Below are 26,525 nucleotides of genomic sequence, written 5' to 3' on the forward strand. Positions count from 1 at the left end.
GTAGTATGATACAACCTAACATAGTATAGTACTAAAATATGTCCTAATGTAATACAGTACTTCACTACATCTTAGTGTAATGTAGTACTTCAAGGCAAGCTAAGATAATACAGTACCAAACAAGCAAAACCACAGCCCAAAAGCATTCAAAAAATCAGTGATTAATCCAGAAAAAAATGTTCAGAGTTCCTTCAGCAAACATGATGTTTATTTCATTAGGCACTTTTGTCTCAAATATCATGAGAGTTCATCAGAATCTGATAACAGCTACTTCAGGTTTCTAAATGAATTTAAGTTTCATAAAATCAATATTTTTCTTGCCAAGTCAGTCCTAAAAAACTCATACAGACCAGAAGTAACCCTTACTGGTTTCTGTCAGTGGTGGATTAAGTGTATCTTGGGCCCTGGCCTGTTTTTAATCTGTGGCACTTGTACACTTGTTTTTATGACCATGCAATGCCTTCCACTAACTCTGCCCCTATCCTTTCAGTTGCTTACTGTGAAACTTGCAACCAGAAAATTTGGCATGACTTCATAACGTAGCCTTCTCCCTCTTCCGGATATCTGCTGCAAAATACTTTTAACTCATTCTGCAGTAGTTTAGTGCAGTAAAGAATACAAAAGTGAAGCTGAGATACCAGACCTTTAACATGTACTGTGCATGCACAAACATACTCAGCCACTTATAATGTAATAGCATCACTATCGATGCTGAGCATGCAGAATCAATTAGCCTGAGTATAAAGAAATACTCACAGTGGTGATTAAAAGTAGTTTATTATGTTTTTGAGGCATGCACGTCAAGAAATACACCTCAAAGAGAAGATTCAAAGTGAATCTTGAGGTCCATGACAAGAACACATTGTAAGGTGGTTATGATTGGACAATCCTAATCATAATTCTTTGTGGTGCATGAAGCTTAAACCTGTTTCCATGTACAACAATACTTAAAGAAAAAAACACAAGGCCTTCTATAGTTATGTAAAGAATCTCCACGGTAATACCCAGATTTGCTCTGAGCTACTGCACAATGGTACCTCCTCTACCGAGCCAACAGATATTGCCAATATACTTGCTGACATATTCAGTGCCAACTCTACCCCTCTCCCCCCCAAAAGGACCAATCACAATACCAGTAGATTACCAGGCACCCAGTATTACTGCTGCACAAGTTAAAACAGCACTGTCCAAGGCCAAGAATACAGCTTCTATGGGACCTGACAATATTCATGGCTGTGTTCTACATGAACTACAGAGTGAACTGGCACCTCACCTCTGTGCCCTGTTCAGTCACAGCTTCACCTCAGGCTTTGACCCTACCAAATGGCACACTGCTACAGTCATTCCTCTCCACAAAGGAGGAGCTATTACAGACACTGGGAACTATCACCCCATTAGCCTGACGAGTCTGATATGCAAAGCTATGGAATGCATCATCATGGACCTAATAAACAAGGATACAGGGAATCTCCAAACTCTGGATCCCACACAGTTTGGTTTTGTGAAAGGTAGATCATGTCTGCTCAACTTGGTCGACTTCTTTGAGTCAGTCACCAAAGCTGTTGATGAAGGCAAGGTGGTTCATACAGCCTACCTTGATCTGGCCAAGGCCTTTGATACCATTCCCCACTCAGGAATCATAGAAAAACTCACTAAGCTAGGCATCAACTTCTATATCACTAGGTGGGTTGCAAACAGGCTTACAGATAGAACCCACAGTGTGAAAGTAGCTGACTCCAAGTCAGAATTCAGACCAGTCACGAGTGGAGTCCCACAGGGTTCGGTCCTGGGTCCTCTCCTGTTTGGTATCTACTTCTCTGAAGTCTAGGCCAACATAAAGGTACTCTGGCTAACAAAGTCCACAGATGATTGCAAGTTGGGAGCTATTATTAACACCCCACATGATGTTGACATCCTTACAGAAAGGCCTCACTGAGACCAATGACTGGTGTCAAAGCTCAATGCCAAAAAATGTGTCATCATCCCCCTTGGGAAAAAACAGGTTCCCTTGAATTACATCAATGTAGTCCACTGAACACAGAAGGCGTTATAACAGATCTGGGAACACAGATTGACAGCAACCTCTCTTTTGACCACCACAATGTCACTGTGGTCAGAAAGTCCTTCTATGTGGCACATCTCATTACTAAGGGTTTTGCATCCAGGATGAAAGAGTTTATTGTCTCCCTCTGCTCTTACCTCATTAGGCCAGTCATCGAGTACAATGCCCCATTTGGCATGTACCTCACTAGATACCTGCAACAACTGGAGAGGCCACAAAAGTACCTCACAAAGAGGATCCTAGGCCTTAAACACTTGTCCTACATGGACAGACTCAAAAAACTCCAACTATTCTCTGTCTCATATCACCTACTTAGAGGCAATCTCTGCTTGACTTAAAAAGCCATGTCTGACCCAGCTCTGTTAGAAATGCTACATCTAAAGAAATCCCAATCCCTCCACACCACACGCTCCAGCGACCTCAGCCTCATTACCACAATCAACAGAACATGCTGGAGGGACAGTTTCATAACCCAGAGTCTGCCCATGCTCTGGAATAGACTTACCATACATATCAATCAGAGCACCTCACTGGCCCTCTTCAAAAGAAATCTTGATGAGTGGATGGGAAATAGAAAATTCACCCCGGGGATCACTCCAGTGGCTCTGCATGACAAAGGCACTGGGAACTAAGGTCAGGTGGTATGATGCCAGGGTAATCCTGTGGGCTAGGCTTGTAAAGGCTCCTGGGCCATTAGCCTAGTACACACCTATGAACCTATGAACCTATGTAAAGCACTTATCACTGTCACACTGACAGTACCCACCACAGAACACTGGCAGAAGTACAAAAAGCTTTAAAACAAGTTAAAACCTTCATTTGGTCAGAAATAGAATGTGAAAATCTTTATGGTTCCCTTGGCTGTTCTGTGGTGACCACCAATTGCTGTTAAAATTCTACCATGAGACTTAAACCTAACTGCAATGATGCAGTGAGGAGTACTTAATGAAATCTTGTTAAGCGTATGTTCATAGGTGTGTACTAGGCTAATGGCTCTGGAGCCTGTACAAGCCTAGCCCATAGAAGTGCCCTGGCATTGTGCTGCCTGACGCTAGTTCCCATTGCCTCTATCAAGTAGAGCTACTGCAGTGATCCCCGGGGTGAACTTTCTGAAATTAGGAATGTGTTTAACAAGAGTGGCTTTTTCAAGATTTCGGAGCATAATCATGGCACTTCATACACTCCATACAGTATGAGTCTCTTACAGTATTTCTCACTTTACATATTACAACTGTTAAAGTTGCAAAGATATGAATTTTACTTATCTTAAGAGCTCCCATTCTTTTATTGCACTTTCTTGAAAGTATTAAACAAGGAGATTTTATTTTTATTTGATGAAACTGCACCATTGTAAGAAGCATGCCTCTCAACCTGTCTATGCAAAAGTCGGGGAAAAGGCCAAAAGAAAAATAATATGGTACAGAAGACCAAACTAGATTTATTTATTTATTTACCATTGTAACCAGGCTGGTACAATGGTTCAAAGACCCTTTTCAGATTTGACCCCGGTTATTACGACAAGAAGGCAAAAGCAAACAAAACTGTGCACATTATAAGACTGACCTTGAACGTCAAAGAGCAGAATGCTGCCATCACTATGTGGTTAATCAGCAGTGTCCAATAGTGACATGGCAATATACAGTGATTCAGAGGCTTGATAAAAACAGCTTATTAGTTCATTATTATGGTTCTGAATTGAACCCTGTACTATTACAGCTAACTGCTCTAGGTTTCTGTTAACAATCCATGCAATGCAGATGTATTCTACAAATACACGCGGGCACACACACACACACACACACACACACACACACACACACACACACACACACACACACACACACAAAACCTTGCAATATTCATCTGCTGTGATGCTTACTGTGATGTTCTTCTTCCATAGGCAGCAAATGGATATACACCATAAAACAATAGTGCTCATTTCCACTGTTTCATTCCAAAATAATCATTACAGTGTGTCTCTGAATCACTCTACTACTCTGTTCCAGTCCTAGTGAAGGGCTCTATGGGAATTCACATGGCTAATTTGCATTAGCTTCACCATCTAAGACTGATGAATTTGCATGTAGCACTGTTTAGTAGACCAATGTAGTGCTGCCTACTTGTTGCTGCATATTGCTGCAGTGCTTTAGTGGTCTTTGAATCAAAAAGGGGGGTTGGCATAATGGTTAAGGCATTCACCTTACAGACACAAAGTATAGGGTTTGATTCTCACCTTTGAACTGAAGTTAGATAGGCTTAAAATAGCCAACAAGGGCAGCTAGCCTTATTCTTACCTATGAACTCATATTCCACTGTGCAAACTTGCCAGAAAATGGGATAGTGCAGTGTACCACATGTTATGTAAGAAAAAACAATATGCCCATTTTGGCACAATAAGGTGTGCATCACATAGCTATTACTTCACACATACACACACACACACACACACACACACACACACACACACACACACACGCACACACGCACACAGACCAGTTGTACTGCATTTGCCATTTGGGTTAGTGCCTCAAAACTACCCTGCATGTTTGGTAATCTCTGTACAATGTTGCGCACTCCCTCCTACTGTATTACATACATATGCTTGTGTGTTTGTGTGTATGTGGGTGAGTGGGTGGGTGCGTGAGTGTGTTTGTGTGTATGTGGGTGGTTGGGTGAGTGTGTTTGTATGTGCTTGTATTTTTATCCTTTTCAGGGTTACAAGGAGTTTGAAGCCTGTCCAAAGAGGGGTTAAACACATTCTAGCTGTATTGTTATTCTAGCATAATGTAATACACATATACATATATACAAACACACACACATGCTCATATGCACATATAAACATCTGTATTTATATGTATATATACATATATATATATATATATATATATATATATATATATATATATATATAGTTATGTCTCACTGAAAGGAATAACACATCAGGTAATCTGTTTAATGACGCGGCAGGGCATTGTGTGGATGCTGCATGGATAATATAAGCAAAACTCATTTGTTTAATTCTGACATATTGAGCTTCCACGTTAGTAGTATTCAACATTTGATAGTTCACTTTTACATTTCACAAATTGTAGCATTCAGACTTTCAGCAAACTACATTTCTTTTTCCATGTAACAAATAGTATTCTATTGCTTTGCCCATGTCTTAAAGAAATGACTGTACCTGCTTACTGCAAACTCTTACCTCAATACTTGATATGGCTTTATTTAGTTTTAAATGCTACCATTTACTATTTCAAATGCAGTCAGTCTAAGTCTCACATGTAATTATTAACAAATAATTCTCTTATCTCTTTTTAGTAATGCGTGCTATTTTCCTGTCTGAACTGCAGAAATGAATGTTTATTAAATTATCCATTCCTTTTTACTTTGAGACTATTTCTGTACACCAACCCTGCTTTTATGCCATCTTTTATTACTGTTAACATAACAGAACTTGTGTTTTCCTCTTAACATACATGCTTTCATCTGCAGAAGATCTTTATCTTGTCCTGTGGTGTTCGTTGTTCCTTCTAGTAAACAGCATATATATATATATATATATATATATATATATATATATATATATATATATATATATATATTATATATAAACATACACACACACACATATATATTCCTCTGAAATGGCTACTCATGCTGAAATCAAGAATTCAAAGCAGATATTCCTTGTGTTGAAAAGTTTCACTCTCTGACACGCTTTTCAAGTCTGCATGCAAGTTAAAAAGAAAAAAAAAAATATGTGAATGTTACAAATGTTTTGTATGCTCTTAAGGGGTTAAGGTTCAGCTGAAAAATCTTCTAAATGCCTCACATAAAAAGAAAAGCCTGCCAGCTGTCTGTGGCTGTGCATATATTTCTGTGTTTGTATCATGTGGGTTGTTTTCAGCATGAAAGGACATGTTCAAAATTTATGGAGACAAAGGTGTAAATTCATCTCCATTCTGAGTCACTTTGCTGAGGAGTCGTCACATTTATTATCTCCTAACACGCATAACTTTAGTTGAACTATCTCTGCTACCTCTTGACCTTAAACCTCAACCAAAAGTATTCTGAATGGCTCATACTGTGACTGTTGATTTAGGCAATTATTCAAAACACTATTATGCTGACATGAATTGAACAAGAACTTGGATGAAAGGAGGCCCAGAATTCTTTTTACTACGATAGTTTTTCAGAATAATCTGAAGTTATCCTTACAAAATGTATACAAGAGAAAGGCAAATTATTGCATATCACTTTCACTGAAAAAAAGGGACCTACTTGGGATCCTGGTAACTGTGATGGTGGTAGACAGTTGCGCTACATGTTTTCACATTAAATGACCATTCCATTACTAAACATGTTTCCTTCAGATTTGGAACAGCTTGGTCGACAAACTTTTAGATCTTTGAATATATAATGCCAGTGTTTTTTCATCTTTAGCAGGTTATACAATTAGTATTACATGAAAAAGCATGTCAAATATTTTTAATCTGTTAGTTAACCTGGTAAACTCACTGGACAAAGTGCCCCTTTTCAGGGCTAACCCAGGAGAACTGTCTGGTTGAGTGATTTGCTCAGAATCATACAGTAGGCAAATAGAGGAGGAATGAATCAAGCTCTGTACCCTTGACTACAGGAAGCAGTTCAGAGTCATAATCCTCTGCGCTAACTACCAAACACATTCAGGCTTCCATGAATGCAGTTGCTGCTTGGCATTTACTACAAAATACATTTTGGTTGTGATCTGTCTATTTTTCTAAGTATTTATCTTGTTACTTGTTAACTGGGCAAGTGGGCTGGTCATGGGCCCTTTTCACATGCCACAACAAAAAAGGTAAGACAAGGGTAGCTATATTAGTCAATATGCAAGCATCTCGGTCTTACAGTTAATGGTCAGAGGTTTTGACTGAATCCTGGACCCTGGCGCTGCAAACAGGAATCTCTTCACCAAGTCTCTTGCTGGGATTGTTAAACACTATGATAATTCACTTGATTGTTTTCCAAAAGGCTGAATGAATGAACACCTTTTCATAAACAAAGCTGATAATTTTTACTAATGTACTGTATTAACTGATGTACTTTTGCTCACTCTAGTTTTGATATATCTATATATGTTGAATCAACTGACAGAAAACACCAGTGCAAACTGTCTTTGATCTGATCTTGGAGGAGAAACACAGAACCAGCTTAGCTATGAAACACCATTTCAAGATCTGGTATGTAATGGAAATGGTGTGTGTGTGTGTGTGTGTGTGTGTGTGTGTGTGTGTGTGTGTGTGTGTGTGTGTGTGTGTGTGTGTGTGTGTGTGTGTGTGTGTGTGTGTATGTTTGTTGCAGAGCTGTTGTTTAACTAAGGTAGTGGAGTTCAGAGAGACATTCTAATATATGTGAAGTATACAAAGTGATTTCCTGTGGTCATGTGTGTTTTGTCACTGGCATTGTGGTGTAGAGATGAAGCCCTTACTATGACCCAGATGTCCCAACTTTGATTAGAGGCCTAGGAACTGGAGGAGCAGACCAGGGATGGAAAAAAAATAACAGGGTATGCCTTGTTGCCTTTTCCGGGGACAGAGGTGGATGTATGCCTCCAGCCTGCACACCATGTCAATGATTGGTGGTTTAGGCCACCATCCTGATAAAAAGGGATCTACTTGTAAAGGGGGAGGAGTAGGTCTGCTTGTGGGTTATTCACCTACAGACTCAAGTGACACCCCCCACAATGAATTCATTGTATACCCAAGCCTTGAATTGTAACATGTCCTTCACAAATGAAAACAAACTGGCTAGGACCTAAGGTAGAACTTGTCCCATGATGGTTACCTGGATGATGTCTACATTGGCAGCTAAGCTGAAGGTATGCAGGTGCCCATGTCTCAGCAGAGAGGATGAAAGTCAACAGTCACAGGGAGAAGAAAAAAAGAAAACGAAGCATGTATGTTTCATGACACAGGAGAAAAACATCAGGGCACTGCAGACATGGAACAAAGGACATGTTCTGATGGTAAGACATATGTTTTAGAGCTGTGTGTGCAATATCTTATTCATGGATTACAGATGCCTCTTCTATTTATTCTCTTTTTATTGACCTAAAAAGAGCCTTAAGAGCAGTGTATCATGCACAACTGGTACAATGTCTGGTGAACATGTGATTTGGTGAACCATCTCTAGTCTGTTTTAGGGATCATCTTACTAGCACAACATTTCAAGTCATCACTGGGCAAAGCTTATCTACCAAACTTTCACAGCCAGTGTCCGCAGCTTTTCATGACAGGACCTCTTTTCTCCCTGTACATGATCGTATTCCCCAGGATTTACTAAAATATGCTACGATATGACAGCTGTCTAAAATAGCTACAGAAAAAAATACTTGACATAGGTTTAATGTATCTGGGACTGGATGGTAGAAAAAAAAGGAAAGAAACTTGACAAACAGCTCCTCCAAACCTACGTAGTGATATTGAGTGGTAATTACTAAGTTAAGAAAAAAAAAGAATCACCCTAAAAGACTGACTAGGAACACTCATGCCTCGAGTGGATAAACACATGTCTTAGTATCTTAAGTATTGCACAGGCATATGAAATAAAGTACTGGCTATGCTAAACCCAGCCTAGCATTTCACTAATCTCTTCACCTGTGGATCCTGTCAAGCCATCGTTATTAATGTGCTCTTACTTAACCTCAAATATACTCCCTATATTATGTGTCTCAGTTCCTCAACAAACACAGCCCCCTCACCAAAACAAGTAAAATATGCAGATTCATAACCTTATACATCAACCTAGAACATTACTGTGTCGCCCTAGATAAGACTAGCTGGCCACCAGTAACAGCTGAATAACTCTGTTCCTCAATACTTAAAGCTATAAATTATAGATGCAAGGTTACCGTTCTCCACTAGAAAATAAGCTGACATATAGGAACTTCTGCTACACATTCAGGTCAGATTTTCAAGACTCCCTAACTTTAATCAGGTAACCATTCAGGTTTGCCATCATAGAAAAGGCATTCACCAAAACAGCCCAAGCAGCTTGGAACAACCGACTATGTAATATTAGGAACTGCCAAAGTTTTGCAGAATTCGGGGAAGAAATGTAAATGATCATCTACAGCAAGTAATAAAGTGCAATCCCTTCTAGGAAAAAAGTTAAATTCTATTATTTCTTGACAATTGACAGTGTTACACTAACCCATATAGCACTCTGTATCAAATGCATATGAAGAACTAATTTCAGTAAAGAACCCTCTGCTCATGTACATATTCTTGCCTACTATAATTGCTTACTATAATTACTTATTAAGCTAATATATAACTCTGTCCCGATGTCGATATGTTGTTGTTTTATTCTGCAGTATGTTCTTCATTCAATATATTGCTCAGTTTATTGCTTCATGTTAATCAAAGTGTTACATGATATCTACATCTTGTGTTATGCATTTTATCTATCTAACATTGTCTGTGTTGCAGTGTGTATTTTAATAATATATATATATATATATATATATATATATATATATATGTATACTATAGTATATATAGTATAGTAGACGTACTGACTTCAGTGCACAAGCATCGACACACAATGATCATTGCCAGCATTTCAATAATCAGAATACCGAAAAAGAAAAAACCCAAAAAGTTTGCAAAAGAAAATTAATGTTTTCCTTTTGAGATCCATTAACCAAAACCCTACTAAGTTTAAACATGCTGCTTCTTTTGACATCTGACACACAATGCTAAAAACTCTAGATGAATTTCCCATGCAGTTTACTATGTTGATCAACTGACACTTTGACAGAGTGAATGACATCTATATATATGGGTCTATGTTAAATGAACGAACGATCAAAATATCGAGTACAACATACTCGACAATGTTTGATCGATTGTTCATTTAATCGGGCACTCCAAATGCCGAAATTTGGAGATCTGAAATGTTTTGGTTGGCCATCCTAGTCAGTGTAGCATGTAACGTAGACACACTACACTGTTCAGAATGGCTATGTCACAGGCTGCTTTGTTTAATATACCAACTCCGAGATCATTGTACATTGGAAAAAGGGCAATTTCCCACCTTTCCCCAATGTACAGCAATCTCGGAGTTGGTATATTTAGTTAGGGGGGTGTGGGGGACACATTTTAAAAGTTGGTGTGTTTGTGTAGGTGTGTTAGTGTTTGAATGATGTGAGTGTGTAGGCATTTGTATGCATTGGTTGTATGTGTTTGTTTTGTATGTTAGTGTAGGGGAGGTGTGGGACAAACAAAATCTTTCAATTTTGTTTGTTTCCGGCTTTTAAGGGTTCAAGGTTTTGAACTTACGATCATAGTGTGTCGAGTATCTTGTACTCGACGTTATGATCATTCGTTCATTTAACATAGACCCATATATATATATATATATATATATATATATATATATATATATATATATATATACATATATATATATATATACACACACACACACACACACACACACACACACACACACACACACACACACACACACACACACAGATTCACTTCAGAATGTCAAATTTGTTTTTGTGTCTTTAAAAATTGATTGCCGAGACAGATGAGTGCTGCTTCAAATGGTTAACTAAAGATGCTTTGTGATCTTATATAAGTTAGAAATGGGGACGTTCACTAGGGTCATCCCTCCCTGGGTGTGGCCTCCCCTGGTTTGGGTGTGGAGTTGTGACCCAGTCAAGGGGCTGGCCATGGTGCTCCCATGCCTGAAGTTAGAGTTTGCATCTGTGAAAGTGTTCTTCTGTTATTCCATTGGTTGTACATTTTTGTTGTGCAAGAATATAAACAATGAAAAGAATGAATATAAAAAAGTAGACCTTCCATTTTAGTGGCAGTAGTACTGTGAAACAATGGAACTAAACTGGTTTTAGCAAATAAATAAAAACAAGGTGGACAGACAGATTTGTTATTCAGTGCTTACCTCTTCTCCAGAACAAATATTTACTCTGAATTAACTGGACAGAAGACTGTCAAAGAAGTTGAAAATTAAGGTGTACAAAGCAGTGGTGCAACCAGTACAGAATCCTTTGCAGTGAAGGCAGAGCAGTGAGGAAACTAGAAGTGATGGAGATGACGTGCCTCAGATAGGTAGTAGGAAGTGCATTGAGTGACAGATGAAAAATTAGCACATCAGAGCAGAAGCAGAGAAGGACAAGGAGAACAGATGACAAGAGGTTTGGACATGTGCAGGAAAACAGTACTCAATCTGGGACAGATAGGAAGAAGACAAGGGGGGGGGGTGAGGGCAGCCAGTAAAGAGATAAATGAAATGTGTGAGAGAAGACCTATGACACTCAGGCATGACTGCCGAAGAAAGTTGAAGAGTGGCACTGAATTGAAAGAGATGGTGACAGTTGATGCAATACATCAACCACATGTAGAATTGGGAAAATGGGGTTGATGATTATGATGATGCCATGGCCCACTTACCTTGTATTTTTTTTTTATTCTATGATTTTTACCTACTTGCCAAACTGTTATGTCACAGATTTCAGAGTCTTGGCTGTTACCTTTTCCTGTCAACATATTGTGCCAAAGTTTTATTAATTTTCATACTTTTCTGATGAAGTGCTGCATTTTAAACCTGTACTAACACACCAGCAACACCAGATATTGTGTGACAGGTACCTGACCCAACTTATACCTAAAGCTGTACTACCACATCAACAACACCAGATGGTGTGACAGGTACTTAACACCACATACTCCCATTTATGGAATAGGATGCCCTTACTTAGCAAGCAGCATACTTTCTTAGCAATATTCAAAACTGGTCTGGAAGAATGAATGGGTGATTGCAGATTTTCACCTAGGAGAGGTGTGGAAAATCTGTCTAAGATGGAACACTGTTAATCTACACCAGTACTGGGTGATGTGCCTGAGTGTGGTGATGCCTTTCTATGCTGTAAACTTAGTAAAAATATACAAACTTGTGAAGGGCTTTAAAGCTTGTCTTACAGTGAAAGACCACAGCAACACCCACTCTTCTCTGCATCTTATCACTTTCTTAGAACAGACATATGCCGGACATACAGATTAGTGAAGAACCTGTTACTATTTGAAACCCTTCAAACACAACAGGACACTCTTTGTCTATAAAATGAATATCATTTGTATCATGAAACGTGAGAAATTCAAATATCCAAGACTCCCATTCTTATGAAGTAAAGCCTCCCTCTCAGTTAAAATTTATCCTATCAAGTCTTACCTTCACAAAAGAGATGGTTGAGTACATGGCACCCGCAAGTCACAACATGGGACCTGAGGCATCAGGCTCCTTGAAAGCTGATAGTCCTTGAGCTTTATCACCAAACCCATGAACCCATAAAGATGGGAATGATTGCACACTCCCACTGAACAAGCTATGCACACTTAGCTTCCCCTTTTCTACTTTCCCTTTCAAAGTCATCCTCACATTTAGGTGCAGTCATGACTGGGTGCAGTATGTAGTGTGGCTTCTGTCTCTGACTGAGCATGGGCTTTCATAAGTGTGATAGTCATCAGCAATTGGTAGAGAACACTGACCAGAATAGCTGTGTGTATCTATAATTGTGTGTATGGGGTGGAGGGGGCAGTGAAACTATTTTTATCTATTTGTAAAGCTATGGCATAGGTAAACTGGCATTCCTCCAAACTACCCATAGGTGTGTATGTGTGTGTGTGTGTGTGTGTGTGTGTGTGTGTGTGTGTGTGTGTGTGTGTGTGTGTGTGTGTGTGTGTGTGTGTGTATGTGTGTGTGTGTGTGTGTGTGTGTGTGTGTAATTGTGTGCATGCATGCCCTGCAAAAAGATAGCATCATACTTAATTTCTCTGCCTTGTACCTAGAGATGGATCATGGTCAAATGGGGCCCTATACAGGGTAATGGATCAGGACTCCCGCCAAGCCATTCCAGTGTTCCATTACCTGGCTATCTCAAAATAGTTACCATAAACACTGATCAAACCTGTCAGTTTATATACTATTTTCTTCTTTACTTCAACAATGATTACAGATATTTGGGTTTAATTTAAAACTTTTATTTCAAATTTTAAAAAACACATACGGATAACTATTTGGTAAACAAAGCAATAGTCTTATAATGAAAAAAGACTCGATATGAGAATCAGTAAAGTTGTCTGCCCTTGAAACTCACATTTATTGAAACAGCATTGAAACCCAGATTCATAGAAAATGCATTTTGACAGTGGTGGATTAAGTATACCTTTTAGGCTGTTTTCAAACCATGCCCCCCTGTGCACATTTTAGGATCATGCATGAATCCAGGTATTGTTTAATTCATCTTCCTGATTGTGCTAAATTATATTCCGTGTTTAATACATCACCATTGTGAGTTTATAGACTGAAGATTTTTCCAATAAGTAGGGCAACAAAAATGAACCAGCAATGACAAAATACCGAATGTAGCACATTTCAACCATACAAAAGGCTAGTCAGACTGCTGTCATTATAATCCGTCAATATGCAGAATCTCTGAAGAAGTAAAGTCATCTGGATAATTCCACATTAAAGAGAATAGTAACTAATGAAGAGGTTGTTGCTGATAACAACTTTTGCATATCAGTGCTCCATCTACAAATTCAGTACCTGTTGCCCTTGAAGAATAAATTGCCTATTTTACATTACAAAAAAAAATGGTGTGCTGGTGATATGCAAACCAACAACAAGTCCATAGGTATTAGGCATCTCGTCCTATGGAGGACACACTCAGGCATGCAGCATCCCTCTCCCCTTATGCTGGCTACACAGTAGTGTAAACAGTCTATCTACTTGGTGTGGGAAGAGAACTCACAGCCTTCTGTACCAAAAGCAAGTGTACTACCTGTTTCACCACAGACAATAAGCAACAGCTCTGAAACTTTACGACTGGCCTAGACAGACTGCAATCCTAGTGATTTACAAAAACAAAGAAGGAAAAATAAAAATTAAAGGAGACCGGGCAGTTGATGTGGAGGCTGAAGGCACTTGCTTGCTAATACCTAAAGTTTCTGGTTTGACTCTGAGCAAAGTCACTTAACTAGACAACCCCCCTAACTGGGGCATTACACCCTCCCCACATAGCTTCGTTTGTACTCACTGGTATAGATCCATTAACACACTGCTCACTCTGTATCCTTGTGCAGCACACAAAAATGACTGATGTTATCTCTCTCTCTCATTGTGTATATAAGATCTGTTGTCCGCTTGGCTACTCTGCCTACTTAAAAATCCCACACATTTCTTATGATGACATTAAGGCAATGTCCTAATGCTGAGGTTTCTGGGGATTGCTCTTCTTTAAAGTACAAGTTTCCTGCCAAATACAAAAGACGGCACTTGGATTTCTGTTTATTTATGGATGTTGCTTGGCTTTGTATTTATTTATGGAACTTTTTTATTTTACAGTGAAGCTGGGCTACCATCAGATAACAGGGGCCCCCAGCCAACACGGGCCCTAGAGAGTTCTTCTAGTTCAGGATCCATCTCTGATTGTACCCACTGAGTGTTGGGATAGGATCCAGCTTTATGAAAGTTATCAGAAATGAATGAATGTATTTCTGTGTATGACTTGCATTTGTTGTCACTCTGTCCATGGGTTTACAACACAAGTCATCCTTTTGCAGCTATCAGGAGGGTGTTAGTACTTGCATGTTTTTTTACCTTTTTGACTGCTTATTCATTTCTAAACACAGATAAAATAATGGTGTAAAATAAAGACAGCATTAAACTAGCATTTCACAAACAAATTTTTTTTTAGTGAACAGGATATAAATGTACATGTGTATTAACTGACTTTCATTTATTTATTTATTTGTCCTTGTTGACAGGAAAAGTCTGAAGGGCACAGCCTATTTTCAGTGGAGGCCAAGTGAAAAAAAACTCCAGCAGATACATTTAAGATACTCATTACAAAACAAAATGTTTACAAAGATTACGTTCGTGATTCTTAAGAAATTTAAATACACACAGGTAATGTTTCTGGAGTGACACTATACAAAAATAAAACAGTTTTTTTTCCTGTAGTGACATTATATATGATACTAAATTTCAAATATAAAACATTTGTATGCAAACTGTTCATGTTCAATAAATGTGGCAAATGTGGCAGACATTAGATATGAATTGTAAAACATGGTTAAGGAGGTTTATAGCACAGATGTTAGGAATAAATAAAATTAAGGTAAGGCATATGAAACATTAGTCAATAGGTAGATAACATTTAAAGCTAAAGGAGGGAGAGACTCATCATATAGCTGTTGAATCAAGGATCTGAAATGCTCAGATATTCTTTCCTGCATTTTGCTGCCTTGGAAGTCTCTTGAAAACAAATGTAATATTTTAGTACAATTTTCTGAAGCCCTTCAGAATGTTTCAGTATCTGCTGGTGGAAGGAAAGAAAAACAGAAAACTGACCCTCATGACATTCGAAAAGGTACAGTGAAATGGACAGCTGTTAATATTTGAAATTCCATGTTGTTATTCATCAGGTGACTTACAAAGTCACATGTTGTCTCTTTTCTTTTGCTATTTCTACAAAATGGTTAAAGATTCACATTGTTCAGAACCAGATGATAAATCTGTGTAAGACAGAGTGCCTTTTAAAGTAGTACTGACCGTGCATCTGGTAAGGGTATGCTGCTTGTGCAGAAGAACAGCCATTGAAACTGGAACTGTAACTAAGGAACCCACTCTGCCCAGGTGAGTGGCTTAGATTGTCTTCTGTCTTGATACCTGTTGTAAAAGAAAAAGATAGCAGAGCTATTTTTCCATTTCAAGATCTGCTGGGACAGTGCAGAAAGCGACAAAAAACTGAGGGTATCACAGCAATTGATCCTACAAAGAAAAATGTATGTGTGGCTCAAAAGAAACAGAACTCATCAACAACAGTATTACAAAGATTTACAAATGTTAAAACAGATTGAGAACTGTAGGCAGTGGTGGTTAATAGCTCTAGATGGTAGAAGGACCGTTCTTCTTGTCAGTCAAGGCTGAGGAGAGATAGCTCCCTGTATGTTATGGGACCAGCTTGATACTTTGCGTTCTCCACTCTAACCACCCTTCTATCATTTCTTTAAGGTTGTCAGTCACATTGGTTCTGTTAAGGACTATTGCAAACCTAACTGTTAAGCATGACTGTATAACCACCCCTATTATCCACATTTTCCAAACTGATGGAATATTTCAAGCATGTAAGGTTTGTATACCCCACCAATCACATTGCTTGCTTTAGTTTCAAAAGTAACTGGTCGGCAGATTTCCCCAGCCAGGGCCACTGCCCAAATATTCAAGCTGTTGTTGTCTGATTTGGTTATTACTAGCTACCCCCACCACATTAAAATGGGCACAGTGCCACCTGATAGGATCAGTGACCACTTCCTTGTCCTGTACCATCTCAGAGCATGCACCTAGAAAAACTCTACTTGCAAGCCTCCAGATTCTGCAGAATCAGCTCTCACTGAGTAACAAACCAACATACTTTGGATCCCATTGGAGTAGCAGTGAACAACATTCCAGTTCCAGTAGTGTTTGCATGCCAGCCCTTCTCTAATGTACAGGAGAAACAGGGAGACCTCCACTCATTAACTAACCCTTGGGGTGTGGTCATTTATGCAGATGTGGGACCTCTTCTAGCACAGATGTCACCTGTTTTGTCATTAATGATGAAGATGCGGGTCTTTATGTAGCACAGCTGTCCCTTGAACTGGGGCCAAAGATGTGGGACCTCATATAACACATCTGGAAATTCTCTAACATATGAAGGGCTTACACACACACACACACACACACACACACACACACACACACACACACACACACACACACACACACACACACACACACACACACACACACACTATAGTAGGAGCAGCAGAGCTGCTTTTGTGAAAAGAAATATCATCCGGACTGTCAAAGTCCCACCATCATAAAGAACTGCTTTGTTTTTAACACTACCTGTCAATCTTCTGATAAATCATATCTTCTGAGGTTTTCTCTGTCATATTCTGTATTATCTACTCTGGTCTCAATATTGCTGAGCTTCACTATGTATTTCCCAAAGAATCTTACAGATGACAAGAGCTGTGGCTGGCTTCTTCACTATATTAAGCCCCAACCCATCAGAAAATGTTATTTAAGGGTCACTTTGTCTCTTAAGGTCAGAAAGCTGGTGCAGTGTTTTAGTGCCAAGCCTACTGTGTCCTAAGGTTATAAACCAGTTAACCCCTGGTCCAGAATTACTCTGTGGTCCCCTCAATGTTTGACAGCTCTGACAGCGGCTTCTAGGGGCATTTGTCCAACAGTGTGAGTAAATAAATACAGTTGGACAACCTGAACACATTTTAAGGGAGACTATGAGTTAATAATATAAAATAAACGACATTGTGAGAATGGTAGAACCGCCTCCATTATACATGCATAAAGTTACTGTCAGACATGGCACATGCAGTGACACAAAGTCATGTCAACAGCAGTCATTGAATGATAGGTAACAAATGAGGCAAATGTCTCTGCCTACATATTTTCCAGCCTCTCATTATAAAGTGCTTTGATTTTTGTAACAAATAATGGCTGATATGTAATCTGCAGAAATGTAGCCCCAGCATACCTACCTCTCAACTGTACAGATTTTCACAGAATGTCCAGAATTTTGGCTCATATCTTTGGTCTGTTCCTCATAAAATTTATTGTTTTCTGGCAAATGTCTGGGATGATCTGAGGATTGAAGTCACTAAATAATGCCATACATTTGAGTTTCAGACTTCATATCCTTCAGAAAAATATATGATAAAACAAACCCTGTTAATCTAGCAACTTTCTAAGTTTATAAGAGCAATATTTAAAATATGTCCCTATTTTTGGGCCTTTGTCCCCCCATTTTGTCAGATTTTGTCCAGACGTCTTGCACTAAGAGGTTGAGAGGTAATACCTCTCAACATCTCATTGCAAGAAATCTGGACAAAGACAGAAAGAATGGGGAGGGGGGAACAAAGGCTCAGAAATAGGGACAGAATTTAAATATTACTCCTACAAACTTAGAAAGTTGCTAGAATAACAGGTTTTGATTTATTATGTATTTTCAGAAGGCTAAAAGTCTGAGACTCAGATGGGCGGCCACGGTGGTGCAGCGGTTAGCGTTGCCACCTCACAGCAAGAGGTTCTCCAGTTTGATTCTCGGCTGGGGTGCCTTCTGTGTGGAGTCTGCATGTCCTCCCTGTGGTTGCGTGGGTTTCTCCCGGGTGTTCCACTTTCTTCCCACATCCCAAAGACATGCTGTAGGTGGATTGAACATTTCAAACTGACCCTAGGTGAGAGTGTGTTTGTGCCTTCTGTGGAAGGTTGGGTGCTGGGCTGGCACCTCGGCACTGTAAAACTCCACTGCCAATCATGAGCAGACAGGTTGTTGATCTGCTGTGGTGACCCCTAACTGGGAAAAAGCTGGAAGAGGAAGAAGTCTGTGACTCAAATGTCTGTCATTATTTAATATTGTTCAGTGAATTCAGTCTTCAATGATATGGCAGAAAAACACAGATTTTTATGAGGAGCAGACAGACTAAAAGGATGAGGTATAAATCTGTGCAGTTGAGAGGTATGAGCTCCAGCAGTAAAATGACTAATAACTATCCTTTCCCCACAAGAAAAAAAAATTGTAACATGGCAGTGTCAACTTCATGAAAGTTTTTTTTTTTACTTTGCACTATTGTCAGCGCATCCATTCAAATAATCATAGTACTAGATCTGCACACTTAAACATGACATGTTTTGTCACTACAAACATGGGGTTTGGCATGTCACTCATTTCAAAGTTTTGTTGTTTGTAGTTATCAGATTCAAAAAGTAGGAGTCTCTATCCTTCAGAAAGTAGGTTGCGAATACTGGATCCAAAAAATGAATATAACTGAAATTTAAAGATCTTATCTGAATAAGGAACTTGTTTTATACCACAGTCACTCTAAAGGAAAGAACTCTTAACATGGAATTATATTTCTCTATTTCTAAATATAGGTTATTAATTCTTCTGAAAAGACTGTGAGAAATAAATTTTAGTCCAATTGCAGGACATAGATCTTCATCATTAAGACATTTAAATGCCAGAATTACATTCCTACCCTCTACAGATACAGTGGCACACTGAGTTCAGTTTAAGGTCAGCTATCTTCTTGGGGTATGGCAGGGGTCTTATCACATGTATTTGCTTGGTAAAATATCTTTGTATTCTTGCTAGTCAGTTAATGTCATCAGGTGAATAAATACACAATAACACACAATACTCTCTATTTGACCTTATTAGTGTCCTGTACTGTGGTACTACCACCCAAGGAAGTCTTAAAGACATTAGATGCTATTCAGAAAACATTTGATGCCATGGATAAGGCTTGGTATGCAGCATGCCTGCTTACCAAAGCTGTTTGCAATTGATGAAGAACCATACACATAGAGGCAAAGTCTTGTATTTGTTGTGACCCCCTTTTGTATACACAGTACATCATGTTCATGCTACTCATGGAATGAACCCTCACCGGGATAACACATGATTCACAATCAGTACAGCGCCTGCACAGAGACTGGCCCCAAGCTCTAACTCATGGGTCTCCAGCTGTGAATGATGCACTGCTTATTAACAAAGCAATCCCCCTTCCTGGCTGAAATTTTGTTCAGCATCAGCAGACAAAGCTGAGCATCACATTAGCATTAAAGCAAGGAAAAAACCTTACCAGTAACAGAGTTCCCTGTGCTGCAGGCAAACGTGCTACCACAACACTTGCCCTATCTCCACACCAGCCAAATGATGCTGCCAAGTTTTCTAAGTATGTGTGCTGTATGCAGGACGTCAATATCATATATGTATTATTTAGGCATTATTCACTACACATGCATGAAGTATCTCTCTCTCTCTCTCTCTCTCTCTATATATATATATATATATATATATATATACATGTATATATATGGCTCTACCTCATTAGTTCTGATATACCACAACACTGACAACAATAAAGTCGACTGCAAAAGGTTGACATCAGAAATGCCAACAGTAAACCATGCATGCTGGAGTCAAATACTCTATGCATGCAACCAAAAAAACCCCCAAAATAACATAGTTTTTTTGCAAGAGGCAAGCCCCCTGCACCCCCACATCCCCATGTTAATTATATATACTACCTCCAAGATCACACAGTCTGTATGGAAAGGGAATATCCCCTCACCTGGGGATTATAGATTTCATATAACTGTTGACCTCTTGCATATAGTCCTTAGAATTCATTCCTACAAGGTGTAATGAAATGTTTTTACTGTTGTTCGGTTGTGTATAAAGTTCACACTTTTTTAATTTTTTTTCATTTATGTTTTGTATCAATATTCATACTTTTTTGTATGATTATGTATTTTTGATGGTTGTAGGTTCTTAACTGTTTAGTGATTTCTACTTGTTCAGTTGGTCATGTGACTAACAGGAGGGATGTTTAAATAGTGTTTTTAACATGTTTAAAGTTGATTCTGATTAAGTTATTGAATTAGCTAGAGGAAAGTGCTTAATCTGTTTTTTATTAAAAGCTTTTCTTGGAGTGGCCGTGTTTCTTTCGAGATTGTTTTTTCACTTAAACTGACCTCTTGCATATGTTGACTTTTTGTGGTCGAGTTTTTGCTGTCAACATTGTGGTGTGTCAACCTAGTTAGGTGTTACTATATATATATATATATATATATATATATATATATATATATATATATATATATAAATATGTATGTGTGTGCGTGTGTGTGTGTCTGTGTGCATATTTCAACAAAACGTGAAAACTAGTTGTACAAGAGAGACTGCTCTTGATATTGGCATACAAATGACTAAAATAGCCTGTTGCCACATCTTATGTAGGATCCTTGTCAAGATTTCATCGTTATTAAAAATAAGAAAACATGATTGAAGTAGGAATTGCTTGTTTAAACCATGGTTTATTAAAGTTAAGACAAGAGATGCCCACTTTCACTCCTGTCAGAGATTCATCAGATTGAAGTTATACATAGCAGTAACAAGAAATATAGACTTTTCTAATTTCCATATAAATAGCCATGCAAATTACAAAGAAGACGTTACTCCAAGAGCAATTAAACAGATCACATTCAATAACAGTAATTGGAACATTAGTGCAATCACAGTTTGTATCTTTATTGTGATTGGTGCTATTAGCTACTTATCTAAGTAAGTACAAAGTTACTTTGTATATGGCTGTTGATCAGTGTACTAGGTATAATGTCAAATAACAATGTAGGCATCATGTCCTGCATTTTTATTACATCAATATAGTGAGGCTATACTTTGTGTGAAATGCTGTATGCACATACACAGTTTGTATGCTGCAGTAGTATGTATTTATGTAGTAAGTATGCATTATGTAAGGAGTATGCATGTAATATGTATGCATACAGAATATATGTATATAGCATGTAGCAACATGTAACACTTTGTATAGAGTATAAATGCATGTATCTTTATTTATTTATCCCTTTTTGACTGGGTTAGTCCCCCTAGGCTCAAGGAGACCTGAGGTGGTATTTATGCAGATATGCATACATGGAGCTTGCACATAACAGAGCATGTATGTGCATAACATATGTATGTATACAGTACGTGTGCTGTTTGCATTTGCATGCATGCATACAGGATGTATATGCACATATGTATGCATTATACAGGTGTAACGTATGCATGCTTACACTATATATCCACACAGGTATGTCTTTTTTGTGCAGAAAGTTTATAAGGTGAAATAATACATATATAATTTGTATAAGTATGTGTGTATAATGATTACATGTAATATGCATATAGTACACATGTATGTAGTATATGTGTCTTTATGCAGCATGTATGTAAGTACTCTGCAGACGCATGTCTTTGTGGGAGGAAACCGGAGCACCCAGAGGAAACCCCCACGAATGCAGGGGGGACATGCAGACTCTGCACAGAAGGCACCCCACCCGAGAATCGATCCAGAGAACCTCTTGCTGTGAGGCAACAATGCTACCACTGCACCGTCCAATTTCTAAAGCATATGTATGTACACATAGTAAATTTCTACATAAATTAAAATATTAAAATATATATAAGTAGTTTTTGATATTAGCTTAATTGTAATGACTTGTTAATTGATTAAATGATAATTTGCTATACTGGCTAGCCTGAGTAGGGCTGGGAAATGTATGTTTCTTCCATTGTTGATTGAGCTGTGCTGTGCAAAGCCACTGTATGAGATTTTACTTCACCTTTTATATTAAGTAACTCTGCTTCACACTTTATTATGTGTATGAGTTAATACACAAATCATTGAACATATTTCCATGTTTCTATATGTATTACATTTTTCTACACATGTTAAAATCAAACCAGGATCGCTGTCCTCTCATTCACCTGAGTCAGGTCATTTATTTGGACTTGTGCCATTCTTTCCATCATACCTCATGCAATCTGTATGCTTATTATACTGAAGTGCAAACTAATTGTGCACAATAGTAATTACATTTAAAATCTTTATTGTAGTTTAAAAACATGTTTAATAAATATTGGGTTAGTTTTCTTTGCAAAATGTATTCTCTATAACATTAAATCTTTTTTGAGATTGATTATAGTTTATGATCTTATAGCTTACCTCTTTGAAGCGGAGGGAAATCCTCATAGCTACTTGACTTAAAAATAAGAAAAGGAAATGTGATACTCACTTGTAAATAAAAAAGGAAATGGACCTCCATTTACCCAAAAATAGGATGCTTCATAAAAGAAATATGCCTCAACCCACCCAAAACTGGGCTGCACCATACAGGAAATGTGACCCTACTCAACCAGAGATGAGGTGTTCTATGTGACCAGAACCAAACTTCTCTTTCTCTAGTTTACTCTTGTCGCTCCTCTACTTAAAACTCTCTCCCTTTTCCCCATATGCATTTTGCTCTTATGCATACTGATCATCAAGCCTCCCCAAGTTGGACATCAGCTTGTTCATTTCCTGTACTGGGTATTCCCAGCACAGAAGTGAGAGGTCTCTGTGGAGGTCATTACTTGGGAAGTCATGGGATGGTTTATGGCTTTTCTTACATGAGGAAATAAAGTATAGGCCCTGGCTCCTCCCCTGGGTGGAAGGCAAGTGAGTTTTGTCAATAAAAAGTCTAAGAGTTCCTTCTGTGGACTGAAGATATCTTTTCCCAAGTTGTCTGGATGAGCACCTCTCATCAAACACTACATAGAAAATCCCATGGGAAAAAAAAGTTAACTTAAGACCTTACAAAATTAAAGAAGACCAGAAACAGACAGTTTGAGAGGAAATACAAAAAAATGTTAAAAATAGGAGTAAGTGAAGAATCAAATAGTGACTGGAACAGTCCTACTGTGCGACTCCCTCCCAAAACTGAATGGTACTGTCCATTTTTGTGATGACTTCAGGAGACTCAGCAGTATCTCCAAATTTAACTGTTAATTTATGCCCATAATAGATGTTTGCTAGAGTGGTTAAAAAGGGCCAGCTTTTTAAGAACTCTAGATTTGACAAAGGGATACAAATCCTCTTAACTGACAAGGCTAAGGAGAAAAGTGGATTCTCAGTAATAGGATATTTTAGTACAATATCTTCCCTTTCAGCCTTCATAAGGCTCTTACAACATTGCAAAAATTTGTCCAATTTAGATGTAGTCATCTACTCAAAATACCAGAATTTATATCTTTCCAAAAGCCCAAACAGAGTTGAAGTTACTAAGGCAGGCCAGGTTTACTGTTAATAGTACAAAATAGGGATGACAGAAGGTAGGTAAGTTTGTTATGTAATTAGGAGTAGGGGGAAAACAGAGGATATAAAGGAATGACTGGTTACCCAAACAAAACGACAAGTGAAAACTTTTCAAGGTCTTATGGGGTATTATATGAAATGTATTTCCCAATTTGCTTCTATTGCATGTCCCCTCATAAACCTAATGAAAGGGAAGGTGCCTGAATCCATCAGGAGGAGGCATTTCAGAGACACAAGCTATGCACCAGACCTGTTCTTATGTTCCTTGATGTTTCAAAGCCATTCCTCATCTACACAGATAGTTCAGAGGCTGGGTGAGGGAAGTGATAGCTCAGAAAATAAGAAACAAAGAATATCCAATCTACTACCTAAGCAGGAAACTGAAGAAGGCTGAGACCAGGTATATTTAACACAATAGAGAATGCCTGGGTTTTAAGTAAGTGTTTAGGTTCCTATGTTGTTATTCACTAGGTAGGGAGTTCACAAAATGTCTCCCCTTGTAGTGGTTACACCAGCAGAAGGAAGGCAATATTAAGCAATATGAGTGGCCCCTAGCATGGCAGCTATTCCATTTCCAACACTTCTAACACTGTCCGAGTATTCTCCATCAAAATGTAGATGGTCTGTCTAGGCCCACTGACCCTCTATCAGACTTGAAACCAATGGGTTCAAGCGGGGGGGGGGGGGTAGTCATCTTTAATATAGTGTGGCAGTTCCATAAGTAAAGCAAAAAACAGGTGTAAACAGGGATTTTAAAAAAGCCAGTGCTATAAAATGAAGTGTATGTAATATCTGGTGGAGGAAATAAAGCTGTTTATATGAGGGAATAGGGAATATTCCCTTTAGCAGAAGTTACTTATTGGCATTAATTTCACTTGTGCACCTGATTTTTCTTTTACGTCCAGTTAAGAAACAACATGGTAGAACCCAGATGGAAATGACTTGAAGTTGGAGCACCTGGCATCAAGACAGGAGTCCATTTGGGAAGCTGTGACCATCACTGAAAGTCCCAGTGAGAAAGATTTTGATTTTGACTAAACTAAAGACTTTATTTCCTGATCATTGTTATATTCTAAGGTGCATTTAAGTCCTTTAGCGTGGGAGTTTGTTTAGTTGCACCTGAAATGAGTGTTGCCACTAGAGGGGTTGACAGAATGAACTGTTTGCTTTATTTACAGACTGTACTGTTACTTTATTTTACCGGTCACCTTTTGCTTTTGTTCCACAAGCCAGCCCGCTTTTAAATTTGGTTAAAAAAAAATAATTTCTTTTTCAGAAAACTTGCTGTGTCCACTGCTTAAAATACCAGAATGTATGTACTTATTAATGTATGTATGTACCTATATGTATATATGTACCTATGAATTTATGTACATTTGTACCCATGTGGGTGCTGTTTTAAAGATGAGGGATTTGAACATCATTTGTGCTAAACAACCATGACACTATGAAAATATATGCACAAATGAACGTGCACATGTATCTATGTACAATGTATGTATATATGTATTTATGCATATATGTGTGTATGCATGTCCTGTAAAGGCAGACATTCTGGAGAGTCACTGTGTGGTTTCAATGTAATTTACTTAGAATGGTTATATATAGTGCAGGTTATTTTCCACACCATCTTACAATTTCTTCTACATTATACAATGTACGCACAATTCAATCCAGGTAAAGGACTTCAAATTCAGCTCAGGTAAGAAGCACACAGTTCAGTTACTCTCCCAATTAACATGCCAACAATAGTATCTCATGCTAATCAGGCCCCTGCCTGTGTATTGAGTACAGAGAGTCTCATATTGGTCTGTTTGTCTCTCTTACCTTCCCTATTATAAGCAGATGGCATGCAGCCTCCTCCAGTCATAGTTTTTATGGGTTCTCCTTTCTGAGTGCCCCAGAATTGTAGCTCCAGACACTCTACAGCAGTTACAAGATGACACTATACCACACAAAATTCCCTTTGGCTCACACCTGCTGGGACAGCATGACTGACCAGCCAACTCTCCCCCTGGCTAATTTTCAAATTCTCTGGCACGTTTATAGCACTCCAGATCAGGTACCAAATGACAGCATTTTTGACTTGGGGACAGATATAGTTACCATGCTAACTGAATGCTATGCACAGTACCTAAAGGCAGCGACTCTCCCCTAGGCTCCTCAGTTTGGTTATTCGTTAAGTAGCACTTTGTTTTCTTCCTGGCACTGGGACAAACTTTGGCTTGGTGCATTCTTTTTTCTGAGCTTCAGTTTCTCTATGGTGTTTTACAGTTTCCTCTCAGGCTTTCTTTTATGCTTGTGCTCTCAATTTCTGCAGCTGTCAGTTCAAGCTGAGTCACTCTGTTTAATGTATTTTTTTAAACAAGAAACATCTTTATTTAATTATCATATAAGACATAGGCAATCGTACATTTATATACATGAAAATAAACCATACCGACACAATCTCATTTGCAAACATTATACATTACAAACTATGCCAACACAACTGTAGCTGCAAACATTAGACATAATTTATAATATATCCAGTCATTGTCCGTCAGCCATCACATAGCTCAATTAAATCCTGCCTTTTTTTAAATCTCATTCCTCCTCTGCATGCATTAATCCCACACTTCCCATTTTTTAATATGTAATTTACTACTACCCTTTTCTAAAGATCCCAATTTCAGTTGTGT

General features: G+C 38.4%; 1 protein-coding gene across 2 annotated transcripts in view; it reads right to left on the minus strand.

Annotated features, from left to right (window-relative positions):
* EYA2 (EYA transcriptional coactivator and phosphatase 2) overlaps nt 1-26,525 on the minus strand; it is a 970,866-nt gene that overhangs the window by 428,602 nt on the left and 515,739 nt on the right. For both annotated transcript variants that reach the window (XM_044089920.1, XM_044089919.1), the window contains exon 6: nt 15,689-15,805. In XM_044089920.1, the coding sequence (XP_043945855.1) occupies nt 15,689-15,805 (117 nt within the window). The remainder of the gene's footprint in view (nt 1-15,688; nt 15,806-26,525) is intronic.

This window comes from Protopterus annectens, chromosome 12.part0 (assembly GCF_019279795.1).
Source record: "Protopterus annectens isolate FY-2018-M chromosome 12.part0, PAN1.0, whole genome shotgun sequence".
Lineage (NCBI taxonomy): Eukaryota > Metazoa > Chordata > Ceratodontiformes > Protopteridae > Protopterus > Protopterus annectens.